The 13601-nt window shown below is 43.7% G+C and overlaps 1 protein-coding gene across 3 annotated transcripts in view; it reads left to right on the top strand.

Moving 5' to 3' along the window:
* Positions 1-13601, top strand: part of ttll7 (tubulin tyrosine ligase-like family, member 7) — a 125424-nt gene that overhangs the window by 36012 nt on the left and 75811 nt on the right. For all 3 annotated transcript variants that reach the window (XM_024004537.3, XM_024004538.3, XM_024004539.1), the window contains 2 exons: positions 9790-9857; positions 10019-10177. In XM_024004537.3, coding sequence (XP_023860305.1) covers positions 9790-9857; positions 10019-10177 — 227 coding nt within the window. The remainder of the gene's footprint in view (positions 1-9789; positions 9858-10018; positions 10178-13601) is intronic.

Below are 13601 nucleotides of genomic sequence, written 5' to 3'. Positions count from 1 at the left end.
CGCACTGGTTTGTGTCAACAACTACAGCGCTGCTGGATTTTTCCACACCAGTTTCCTGTATGTTTCAAGAATGGTCCACCACCCAAAGGACATCCAGCCAACTGTACACTACTATAGGAAGCATTGGAGTCAACATGGGCCAGCATCCCTGTGGAACGCTTTCGATACCTTGTAGAGTGAGTCCATGCCCTGACGAATTGAGGCTGTTCTGAGGAAAAAGGGACGGGGGGAGGTAGAGCTGGGCAATATGGCCTAAAAGTAATATCTACATTTTTTTCAGAGGTTTGGACAATTCACGATATATATCTCGATTTTTCTTGTTTTTCTCTAAACAAATTAAAAAAGGCCAAGACATAATTCTTAATTGAATTTTCTTTATTAAAGGCCTATTTATGCAAAACAAATGAACAACACTGCTTGCCAGGCTGTCATCATTGTATGCAAATCAAAAAAAAAATTAAGAATTAAGAATTTGCACAATAATAAATCGTATAATAAATATTCTGTCAAACAAAATATCTTCCTTTACTTTGTTCTTCACAAGTTTCTGGCGAGGAACACAAGCCTGTCTAATGACTCTGGCTTGAGGCAATCCCTGTGACATGTCACAATGTGCCCACCTGTGCTAAAGACCCTCTCTGAAGGGGCACTTATAGCAGGAATGCACAGGAAGTTGGCCTCATGGAGCTTCCACCACTCAAGTGGGTCTTTGTCTGGGTCTGTGTCAGGGGACATCATCAAGTAACTTGACAACTCAGTTTTGATGTCCTCTTCTGACTGTGACAGAAGACAGCACTGTCTTCTTGAAGAAGCTTGCAAGTGTTTTCTTGCCCTTCTTAGACACAGGTTCACTTTCTTCTTCTTGGTGCACAGTTGTGACCAGTGTGACGTGTGCTTTCCTCAGCTAGCAGAGACTTCAGCTCCAAAACAGCTCTTTGTTTGATGCTCTCAATCTTGTCATCTGCTATATATATGTTGTCCTGAACCAGGGATCCACCAGCGGGGCCATATCAAGGAGTTCAACTGTGAAAGGATCTTCGTACTTGTCGTTGAGATACTGTAGTGTGGCACTCTTGATTTTCTTTGTGAGCGTGCCCTCACCTTCGTCTGGCTACAGGAGGTTGCTGTTGAACAGGTTTAGCACAGGCTTGAGGTATGAGACGCTGACGTAGTTCTCCCCAGACAGCGTGTCAGTGAATTCCTGTAGTGGGCCTATGGCTTTGTTCACTGACTCCAACACATCAATATCCTGATAGTTGGGCACCAGGTGCCTGCTTTTTTTCTCTGAGCCCAGGACTCGGGCTATGTCCTTTTCTTGTTCCAGGATTCGTTCTATCATCTTCTGTCTTGACCCCCACCTGGTTGGGGGACTGTGAGATGAGCTGGTGGGTGGGTAGACTGAGCTCAGCCTGTGCTACAGACAAGTCTCTCTTCTTCCAGCTGAAGGAAAAGGTGCTGACCACCTTCTTGCACAACCCAATGGCACGGTCAACTCGTGTGTCTTTCCCACCATTCTCTGAAAAGAATGAAGAAACAAAGGATTCTAAGAATGGCAGCATGTTCAATAATGTGACAAGGACAGCATTCAGTTGACCTGTCAAACCAACACCACCCCACCCCCCCTCCCACACACATGTCTATTCTATTGTTTAGGAATGTTTGACCACTAGCTGTTTGAATATGTAATTTATATAATCATGTTGATTGAAAATGTATTAATTGAGTTAATTTGTTGTTGTAATTAAAACAGCCTGTGGTTATTTGCTGTTGGATTGCCAGAATGACACAACTACTAACACATTAGCCTACAGCTGGCCTGAACATAACTTTTTTTTTGTTGCACTTTAATTATCCTGTGTCCAAAGCAGGCGGATCCAAGCGCAACGCGTTGCGTTGTTCAAGCGCGTCGGCAATTTCCAATCTTCATTTATGTAATGGACTGTAACACTTAGGTATGGCTCTGACGTTCTGCTCGACCGTAGATCGACTGTGGTGGAAAAATAGGAAACACTAGCCAGCTTCTCTTCTCTCTTCTTTCGCGGGTAGCAGTGTAGAATCGCGGCAGGGCTTCTTCTGTGAAATACTTGCGGCTTGGCAGCTGATATTTGTGGTCAACTGTACCTAGCAGCTTCTTAAAGCCTGGCTTTTCTACTGTAAAGATTGGAACCATATCTTTCGCTATGTAGTAGGTCACTGCGTCCGTTATCTCCTTCCACCTCAAACTTTTCTTGTCATAAGGGATTACGTTTGAAAAGGATGCGACTATGGTAGTTTTGTCTTTTGGCAGACGTTTTGGGAATCGGGCGACTGGAATCGGCATTGCGTAATCTCACGCATTCCTCCCATTCCACCGCGTGTTTCAGTTGCAGGTGATGGAAGAGGTTGGTTGTGCTGCTGCTTATCGTAGCAATTGTCTTTCGACACGTTTCACACAGGACATTCGTTTGCTGAACATCAGACGTCTTAAACCCGAACCACTTCCATATTACTGAAAAAACATTGCTGCCCTTTTTGGGGATGATAGAGAGGAGTAGAGATACTCCGAATTGATCGGCTATGAAAAGCCAACTGACATTTACTCCTGAGGTGCTGACCTGTTGCACCCTCKACAACCACTGTGATTATTATTATTTGACCCTGCTGGTCATCTATGAACATCTTGGCCACGTTCTGTTATAATCTCCACCCGGCATAGCCTGGTTCCTCTCTCGGTTTCTTCCTAGGTTCTGGCCTTTCTAGGGAGTTTTTCCTAGCCACTGTGCTTCTACACCTGCATTGCTTGCTGTTTGGGGTTTTAGGCTGGGTTTCTGTACAGCACTTTGAGATATCAGCTGATGTACGAAGGGCTATATAAATAAATTTGATTTGATGATTTCCTCACGAGAGGCTGAGCCGGCTTCCTCACTTTCCATTTTGGTGGAACTCTTACTGCCGCTACACTTCTGCGGCGTGGTTACAATTTGTGAAAGGCTGTCTAGGGTTGTGATTGGTGGATAACCTCCAACCGACATTGGGCTGACAGAGAAGCGACAGTGAGATGCTGCATTTGTAAAACATTGCAACATTATAACAGAACCTCGATTCCTGCGATACAGGCATTTTCCATATCGCGCTAAAACATAGTCCTAGGGGGAGGGTTCAACTCGGTGTAGGTGTTCCTAATGTTTGGTATACTCAGTGTAGATTGGTAACTTTATTTCTAATTTGGCACACAGAAACTAGAGGACATGAGTAACTTGGTCAAAAAGAATGGCGCTGATTGGCCTATAGGCGGTGCTGTTATAAGCGGTCTCACTGAAACCCTCATCCGCCACCCCGTTTGACCTAGAGACTTGAAACTGTATATGTAGGTGTCTTTCCTCATGCTGATCAAATTTGCCTCAAGGACCCATCGGGATAGATTTTCCTCCATCTTGGACATTTTGGACAACCTTTTGAAAAACATATTCTAATGAATCATAGGTCCAAATAACACCAGATTTGATATCTAACCCCATAGTCTCATCGTCCCATAGTCCCCTCAGTCCCATAGTCTCTTATCTTAGTTTGAGGAAAGCTAAGGGATGGAGTTAGCACTAGCAGTTAGTTACATACTTCTCCAGTCCGACCAATCAAATGGAAAAATTGCAGAGAACAAGTTGAAGTAATTTTAGATTGTCATTATGGAGACACCTATTGGATAAATGTGGGCACTCCTCTCTTGCGGCAAAAAAAAAAAAAAGTGGTTGAGTGAGTCAGCTAACCTGGAGTACAATCATTGAGATGAGATTGGAGATGTTGGTTAACGTTATACAAAACACTCACAAAATTAGAGTTTTGATATTCACAAGAAGCATTGCCTGATGTGAACCGTGCCTCGAACAAAATAGATATCAGAAGACCTAAGATTAAGAATTGTTGACTTACATAAAGCTGGAAAGGGTTGCAAAAGTATCTCTAAAAGCCTTGATGTTAATCAATCCACGGTAAGACAAATTGTCTATAAATGGAGAAAGTTCAGCACTGTTGCTACTCTCCTTAGGAGTGGCCGTCCTGCAAAGATGACTGCAAGAGCACAGCGCAGAATGCTCAATGAGGTTAAGAAGAATCCTAGAGTGTCAGCTAAAGACTTACAGAAATCTCTGGAACATGCTAACATCTCTGTTGACGAGTCTACGATACGTAAAACACTAAACAAGAATGGTGTTTATGGGAGGACACCACTGAAGAAGCCACTGCTTTCTCAAAAAAATATTGCTGCACGTCTGAAGTTCGCTGTGGAACATCCAGCACCTGTGGACAGATTAAACTAAAGTTGAGTTGTTTGGAAAGAACACACAACACTATGTGTGGAGAAAAAAGTCACAGCACACCAACATGAAAACCTCATCCAAACTGTAAAGTATGGCGGAGGGAGCATCATGGTTTGGGTCTGCTTTGCTGCCTCAGGGCCTGGACATCTTGCTATCATCGACGGAAAAATGAATCCCCAGGTTTATCTATACCTTTTGCAGGAGAATGTTAAGCTATCTGTCTGAAGGTCAACAGAAGTTGGGTGATGCAACAGGACAACGACCCAAAACACAGAAGTAAATCAACAGCAGAATGGCTTCAACAGAAGAAAATACGCCTTCTGGAGTGGCCCAGTCATAGTCCTTACCTCAACCCGATTGAGATGCAGTAGCATGACCTCAAGAGAGCGGTTCACACCAGACATCACAAGAATATTGCTGAACTGAAACAGTTTTGTAAAGAGGAATGGTCCAAAATCCCTCCTGACCGTTGTGCAGGTCTGATCCGCAACTACAGAAAACGTTTGGTTGAGGTTATTGCTGCCAAAAGAGGGTCAACCAGTTATTAAATCCAAGGGTTCACATATTTTTTTTTTTACCCTGCACTGTGAATGTTTACATGATGTGTTCAATAAAGACATGAAAACTTGTTTGTGTGTTATTAGTTTAAGCACACTGTGTGTGTCTATTGTTGTGACTTAGATGAAGGTCAGATCAAATTTGATGACCATTTTATGCAGAAATCCAGTTAATTCCAAAGGGTTCACATACATTTTCTGGCCACTGTACAACATATTTTGTAAAACAAGTGTAGTTTCAATCCTTTAAGACCATCATTGGCTTACCTATGAATAAGTGACCAACCTCACTTGGTCAAGCCCAGGGACCAGCCAGAGTTGCCCCCTGTTGCTTGCGTAGTTTTACGACCCTTCAGTGCTGTCGTGTCACACCAGGTGAGAACGGCCACGGTCAGACAAGGTGAGCGCCTCAGCAGCAGCCAGTGTACCACGGAGGGGAGCAGGAGGAAGCTTTGATTTGACTTTAACTCTTTTTAACTAGTTTCCTTGGTTCAACCCCCACGGCCCAGTGCTGCTTACACGCACTGCTCTGCTTCGGCATCCGAGAAGAGGAGATGGAGGGGAGGTTTGGAGACGAGGCATGTCAGAGTCCCTGCTGTGTCCCCGGGCTCCTCCAGTACAACAGCCAGATCACATGAAGAGTGTGCCGGCCTGTCATAGTGCCAGTCACTTTATAATGACAGACCCTCTCGCTCTCTCCGAATCAAAATTGCATTTGTCATATGCTTTGTAAACAGCAGGTGCAGACTAACAGTGAAAGCTTACTCACTGGCCCTTCCCAACAATGCGGAGTAATAATAGAGAAATGATAAAAAGAGGAATAAATACACAATGATTAACGATAACTTTGCTATATTTACAGGGCACCAGTGCCGAGTCGTTGTGCAGGGGTACGAGGTAATTGAGGTAGATATGTACATATAGCTATCAGTATCAATAAACTGTATCAGAGTCAAAAGAGTTCAAAGGAGATAGATAGTCTGGGTATCAATTGGTTAACTAACTATTTAGCAGTCTTATGGCTTGGGGGTAGAAGCTGTTCAGGTTCCCGTTGGTTCCAGACTTGGTGCATCGGTACCGCTTGCCGTGTGGCAGCAGAGAGAACAGTCTATGACTTGTTAGGGCCTTCCTCTGACACCTCCTGGATGGCAGGGAGCTCGGCCCCAGTGAATTACTGGGCCGTAGGCACTACGCTCTGTAGCACCTCGGTCAGATGCCGACCGACGCTCTGTAGCACCTGCAGTCGGATGCCATGCAGTTGCCATACCAAGCTGTGATGCAGTCAGTTAAGATGCTCTCAATAGTCACGATGCTCTCAATGGTGCAACTGTAGAACTTTTTGAGGATCTGACGGCCCACGCCAAATCTTTTCAGTCTCCTAAGGGGGAAGAGGCATTGTCGTGCCCTCTTCATGACAGTTGGTGTGTGTGGACCATGATCATTCCTTAGTAATGTGGACACAGAGGAACTTGAAGCTCTCAAACTGCACCACTACAGCCCCGCCGATGTGAATGGGGGCGTGCTTGGCTCTCCATTATCTGTAGTCCACGATCAGCTCCTTTGTCTTGCTGACATCCGTCAATTCAATTCAATGGGCTTTATTGGCATGGGAAACATATATTTACATTGCCAAAACAAGTGAAATAGACAATAAACAAAAAGGGAACTAAACAAGGGGAATAAACAATTAGAAATTAACAGTAAACATTTCAAATGTTATATTATTGTCTATGTACAGCATTGTAACAATGTGCAAATAGTTAAAGTATGAAAGGGAAAATAAATAAAGAGATAAATATAGGTTGTATTTACATCAGTGTTTGTGCTCCACTGGTTGCCCTATTCTTGTGGCAACAGGTCACAAATATTGCTGCTGCTTTTTTTTCTCAAATTCTTTGTGGGTCTATGTAATCTGAGGGAAATATGTGTCTCTAATATGGTCATACATTTGGCAGGAGGTTAGAAAGTGCAGCTGGGTTTCCACCTCATTTTGTGGGCAGTGTGCACATGACCTGTCTTCTTTTGAGAGCCAGGTCTGTCTATGTTAGTCTGTCTCGATAGCACGGCCGTACAAACTGAGTCTGTACAAACAGCACCAGTCAAAAGTTTGGACACACCTACTCAATCAAGGGTTTTTCTTCATTTTTACTATTTTCTACATTGGGGAATAATAGTGAAGACATCAAAACAATGAAATAACACATGGAATAATTTAGTAACCAAAAAAGTGTTAAACAAATCAAAATATATTTTATTTTTTAGATTCTTCAAAGTAGCCACTCTTTGCCTTGATGACAGCTTTGCACACTCTTGGCATTCTCTCAACCAGCTTCACCTGGAATGTTTTTCCATCAGTCTTGAAGGAGTTCCCACATATGCTGAGCACTTGTTGGCTGCTTTTCCTTCACTCTGCGGTCCAACTCATCCCAAACCATCTCAGTTGGGTTGAGGTTGGGTGATGGTGGAGGCCAGGTCATCTGATGCAGCACTCCATCACTCTCCTTCTTGGTCAAATAGCCCTTACACAGCCTGGAGGTGTGTTGGATCATTGTCCTGTTGAAAACAAATGATAGTCCCACTAAGCGCAAATCAGATGGGATGGCGTTTTGCGGCAGAATGCAGTGGTAGCCATGCTGGTTAAGTGTACCTTGACTTCTAAATAAATCACAGACAATGTCACCAACAAAGCACCATCACACCTCCATGCTTCACGGTGGGAACCACACATGCGGAGATCATCCGTTCACCCACTCTGCGTCTCACAAAGAACCAAAAATCTCAAATTTGGACAAAAGGACAGATTTCCACCGGTCTAATATCCGTTGCTCGTGTTTCTTGGCCCAGGCAAGTCTCTTCTTCTTATTGGTGTCCTTTAGTAGTGGTTTCTTTGCAGCAATTCGACCATGAAGGCCTGATTCACGCAGTCTCCTGAACAGTTGATGTTGAGATGTGTCTGTTACTTGAACTCTGTGAAGCGTTTATTTGGGGTGCAATCTGAGGTGCAGTTAACTCTAATGAACTGATCCTCTGCAGCAGAGGTAACTCTGGGTCTTCCTTTCCTGTGGCGGTCCTCATGAGAGCCAGTTTCATCATAGTGCTTGATGGTTGATGTCTTAAAGTAATGATGGACTGTCATTTTTCTTTGCTCATTTGAGCTGTTCTTGACATAATATGGTCTTTTACCAAATAGGGCTATGTTCTGTATACTATCTTGGGGCTCTGTGGGGTATGTTTGTTCTAGTACCAGCTGTCTGAAGGGACTCTTCTTTAGGCTCATCTCTCTGTAGGTGAGGGCTTTGTTATGGAAGGTTTGAGAATTCCTTTTAGGTGCTTGTAGAATTTAATTGCTATTTTCTGGATTTTGATAATTTGTGGGAAACGTCCTAATTTTGCTCTGCATGCATTATTTGTTGTTTTACATGGTACACTGAGGATGTTTTTGCAGATATCTGCATGCAGAGTCTCAATTTGGTGTATGTCCCATTTTGTGAATTCTTGGTTGGTGAGTGGACCTCAGACCTCACATCCATAGAGGGAAATGGTTTCTATAACTGTTTAAGTATTTTTATCCAGATCCTAATTGGGATGCAAAATGTTATGTTCCTTCTGTAGAAGGCCCTTCTTGCTTTGCCTCTCATATCGTTCACAGCTTTGTGGAAGTTACCTGAAGTGCTAATGTTTAGGCCGAGGTACAGTAGGTATAGTTTTTTTGTGTACTTTAGGGCAACACTGTCTTAGGTGGTATTTGTGGTCCTGGCAACTGGACCTTTTTTGGAACACCATTATTTTTGTCTTCCTGAGATTAAGTCAGGGCCTAAGTCTGACAGAATCTGTGCAGAAGATCTAGGCACTGCTCTAGGTCCTTCGTTGGAGACAGAAGCTCTCTCTCAAAAATAACTGAGACCTCAACAGTAATGCTCAGTCAAAACAATAACAAAGGTTTTTCAGAGGTCTTTGTGTTCCTTTGAAAATGGCCCCAACTGCATTTGAGCTCTCACTGCTGTGTGAACTTCACCTCCTCAGCTAGCGCCATGTGCTAGCCATCCATCTTCGGAATCAGCTATTTGATTACCCCGGACAGTAATGATCGATTAAAGCACTGCAGAGTCAAAGGGAATTAGGCTTAGCTAAGTGAAGATACAGGAAGTGTAGGTTGGAACAAAACTGGTTGAACATTACTTCTGTAGGGTATATGCTCAACATGTCTCTCTGTGGCAATTGGAAGTATCACTACATACTTTGCATAGCTAGAATGATTCGACTTTCAGATGCAATAGTCTCATAAGCTTACAACAGAAAAAAGGAGAATAAAAGGAATCCCTGAACAAACGGTTTTGATTTTCACTCATGATGCCTCTCACATGCACAGCTTTCAGCCTAATTGTGAGATTTCTCCCAAATCTCAGAGCACCTAATTACATCTGTCTCGTATGTATAATCATGGATTCCATTCACACACGTGTTCGTGTTTATTTTCTTCATTCCTTCTTTCTCTCGATCTGTGATTTACTTGGGAAGTTTGCTGTCAAGCTGCAGTTCATACGAGCCTAATTAACGCCCCTGTTCAACCTCATTTGGTCAAAGAATACAGAAAGCCCAGGCTTTTTTCTCTCTCCCGCATTCAAAGCAATTCATTCATCTGTCACTGCCTACAATTGCCGGAGCTCCGATGCACAACCAATTACCTTGCCCCTTGGAGTAAAGATTGATCGTCTTTTTTCGTTTTAAATTAAAAAACGACGGGGTAAACCAAATAGAGATTAAGAAAAGTCTAACAGTCACCTTTTGTTTTGAGTCCGTAATTGGGCATAAATGTCAGAACATTGTAATCTCACGTCAGGGTTTTCTCTTTTAATGTTTCAATTTTGGGGGGCGAAGTTGGAGGTAAACGGCGCAATGGCCTCAAAAACATTATTATGTCTGCATGTCTTTTTCTGTAGAGAATTAACCATTTCCCTGGGATGGGGGAGATTTGCCGGAAAGACTGTTTGGCAAGGAATATGTCCAAGTAAGTGCTTTCCTGTTCTTTTACACCACTAAGTTGGTTACTAGTTAGTAATTGGCTAAGCATTATACAAAGCTTTGGGGTTTGTTATATAAACAATTTTACAGTGAAGATATTTATTCCTCTTATTGTCCCCACTCCCTATCTCTTCTCCCCGCACACAGAATGATCAAGAGCCAGCCTCAGGAGTACGGTTTTATTCCCAAAACGTGGATCTTCCCCGCCGAGTACACCCAGTTTCAGAACTACGTGAAGGAGCTGCGGCGGAAACGCAAGCAGAAGACGTTTATCGTCAAGCCTGCCAACGGAGCCATGGGTCACGGGTAGGTCAAGGGTGGATGGTGAGGATGGATTGTCGGTCCATTACAAGTGACTGCCTGAGAGAAAGATAATAGGGGGGGGGAGATGGCCCTGACATAAGCTTGGAAATAATAACGTGCCAGGGCCTCAATTATGTAATTCAGTCGAAAGAATAAAGCGATTCTCATAGCAGGCCTCGTTTTCAACTTTCCGTACATAAATCAGCGCCCTGGCAAGTCCATTCCCTGAAGGTCCCTGCATGTGATTGTTGAATCACCACAGATCACCACGGAGACCGGGTCTGACTAGAAATAGACCCTGCTGCCCTAGGCTGCTTCTATCTCTCCTTCAGAAGGCAATCAATGGCAGCCGTTTTAGGCCAAATGCAGGGTCGTTATCATTGGGCACCAAACGCAAGAAGACGGCCTGGAACAAGGTGGGACTGTACCTGGACTTTTCCAATAACAAACGTACCTATTCGTTGTCTGTTGCAAAACAGTTTTTAAACGTTTTCCGTTGCTGCACAAATTATCACGGCCCAGGTCGATCACAAAGTCCAAAGGGTCTTTCAAGTACTGTATGTTGTGTAAAAAGTATTAGCCTAGTGTTATGGCCCACCATTGCAATGATGTAAGACGAGAGTTGGCTACAGCTCAGACAGTATGCACACGAGGCTACCCTTTTTTCTTTTTAAATCTCTGATTCCTTTGGTACGCATTATTTCCAATACTATGTAGACAATGTATAGGCTGTTTTTCAGGGTCTGTACTATTGTAAATGCTTGAAAAGAAGCCTTTTCAGCTTTGTAGTATTCTAAGGGCGCTTAGGCTGTATTTTGACTTTGCACCAATAGATGGAGGTATTGAAGTGCGTATAACACTTGTGTGTGTATTGGCCCACACTCATTTCTGTTTGTCCTTGTGGGATATGAGCAATACTTATGGCCCCATGCTACAGTCAGTAAGCCCTTATTTATTAAAAAATAAAAGCCGGCAACGGCTGAATTATTGCAATACATTAAAAAAGTGAAAGATGATGAGATTAGCTCGGCCATTTGGAGGGGGATGCGAGAGATTTAGATTTGAGAAACGCACAGCGTGACGCAGGAAATTAAGTTATATCTTCCCCAGTAATTTATTTTCAGTCTGAGAACTAAATGAAGTTATTGTTTGTGTCTGAACCGAAGCTTGTTAAAAAGTGTTGGGCTTAAACACAAGATCCCCACTGGTGCCAAATTAAACCCAGGTTTTGATTACTTGACATGTGTGCTCATCAATCATGTCCTCTAATCTATAACCGCTCCGGCTACAAATACTTTTTAACCCTGTCCACATCATTTATCTTTCTATCAAAGTTATACCACTGACTTCTCAGATCTTCATCATACTTTAGACCTACACTGAAGAAAAATATAAAGGCAAAATGTAAAGTGTTGGTCCCATGTTTCATGAACTGAAATAAAAGATCCCAGAAATCTTCCATACACACAAAAAGCTTATTTCTCTCAAATTTTGTGGACAAATTTGTTTACATCCCTGTTAGTGAGCATTTCTCCTTGGTCAAGATAATCCATCCACCTGACAGGTGTGGCATTTCAAGAAGCTGATTAAACAGCATGATCATTACACAGGTGCACCTTGGGACAATAAAAGGCCACTCTAAAGTGTGCAGTTTTGTCACACAACACAATGTCACAGATGTCTCACGTTTTGAGGGAGCGTGCAGTTGGCATGCTGACTGCAGGAATGTCCACCGGAGCTGTTGCCAGATAATTTTATGTTAATTTCTCTACCGTAAGCTGCCTCCAACGTCGTTTTAAAGAATTTGGCAGCACGTCCAACCGGCCTTACAACCGCAGACCACGTGTAACCACGTCAGCCCAGGACCTGTATCCTGGGCTGTATCACCGCCTGGTATGGCAACTGTTCCGCCCAAAACCATAAGGCTCTCCAGAGAGTGGTGCGGTCTGCACAATGCATCACCGGGGAAAACTACCTGCCCTCCAGGACACCTACATCACCCGATGTCACAGGAAGGCCAAAAAGATCATCAAGGACAACAACCACCCGAGCCACTGCCTGTTCACCTCGCTATTATCCAGAAGACGAGGTCAGTACAGGTGCATCAAAGCTGGGACCGAGAGACTGAAAAACAGCTTCTACCTCAAGGCCATCAGACTGTTAAACATCCATCACTAACATTGAGTGGCTGCTGCCAACATACTGACTCAAGTCTCAATCACCACTTTATTTTAAGAATGTGAAATGTCAGAATAATAGTAGGGAGGATGATTTATTTCAGCTTTTATTTCTTTCATCACATTCCCAGTGGGTCAGAAGTTTACGTACTCTCAATTAGTATTTGGTAGCATTGCCTTTAAATTGTTTAACTTGGGTCAAACGTTTCGGGTAGCCTTCCACAAGCTTCCCACAATAAGTTGGGTGAATTTTGTCCCATTCCTCCTGACAGAGCTGGTGTAACTGAGTCAGGTTTCCTCCTTACTCGCACACGCTTTTTCAGTTCTGCCCACAGATTTTCTATAGGATTGAGGTCAGGGATTTGTGATGGCCATTCCAATACCTTGACTTTGTTGTCTTTAAGCCATTTTGCCACAACTTTGGAAGTATGCTTGGGGTCACTGTCCAGTTGGAAGACCCATTTGCAACCAAGCTTTAACTTCCTGACTGATGTCTTGAGATGTTGCTTCAATATATCCACATAATTTTCCTCCCTCATGACGCCATCTATTTTGTGAAGTGCACCAGTCCTTCCTGCAGCAAAGCACCCCCACAACATGATGCTGCCACCCCCGTGCTTCATGGTTGGGATGGTGTTCTTCGGCTTGCAAGCCTCCCCCTTTTTCCTCCAAACATAACGATGGTCATTATGGCCAAACAGTGGAAATAGTGCGGAGAGGGAGTGAGTGTGCAGAGGAAAGGAGGAGTGGGTAAAAGAGAGAGATTGTAGCTGGATCTATGTAGTTCTGTGCACCTTACATAGTCTGTTCTTGTCAGAAGGTGGGTGTAGCTGGTGCATGAAGTCAGGCCCAGGAGAGCAGAATGTGTGAGCAACGTACTTTACTAAAATAAATACACAAGGTAAACATCCACTTGACCAACAATAAACGGTAATCAATTACACAGGGGTGTAAATAGCACCCGTCGAAAACCAGCAATAATGTACCGAATGAACATAAACAATCACGCACAAAACATGGGGGAAACAGAGGGTTAAATACATGAACATGTAAATGGGGGAATGAAACCAGGTGTGTAGAAAACAAAGACAAAACAAATGGAATGACAGGTGGATCGGCGATGGCTAAAGACCGGTGACGTCGACCGCGAACTCCGCCCGAACAAGGAGAGGGACCGACTGGGCGTAAGTCGTGACAGTACCCCCCCCCCCTCCCTTGGCGCGCGGCTCCAGCCGAACATCGGCCTCGGG

This window comes from Salvelinus sp. IW2-2015, linkage group LG16, assembly GCF_002910315.2.
Source record: "Salvelinus sp. IW2-2015 linkage group LG16, ASM291031v2, whole genome shotgun sequence".
In the NCBI taxonomy this organism is placed as follows: Eukaryota; Metazoa; Chordata; class Actinopteri; order Salmoniformes; family Salmonidae; genus Salvelinus; species Salvelinus sp. IW2-2015.
Note: the sequence above shows the minus strand (reverse complement) of the source record. Positions and strands in the feature narration are given on the sequence as shown.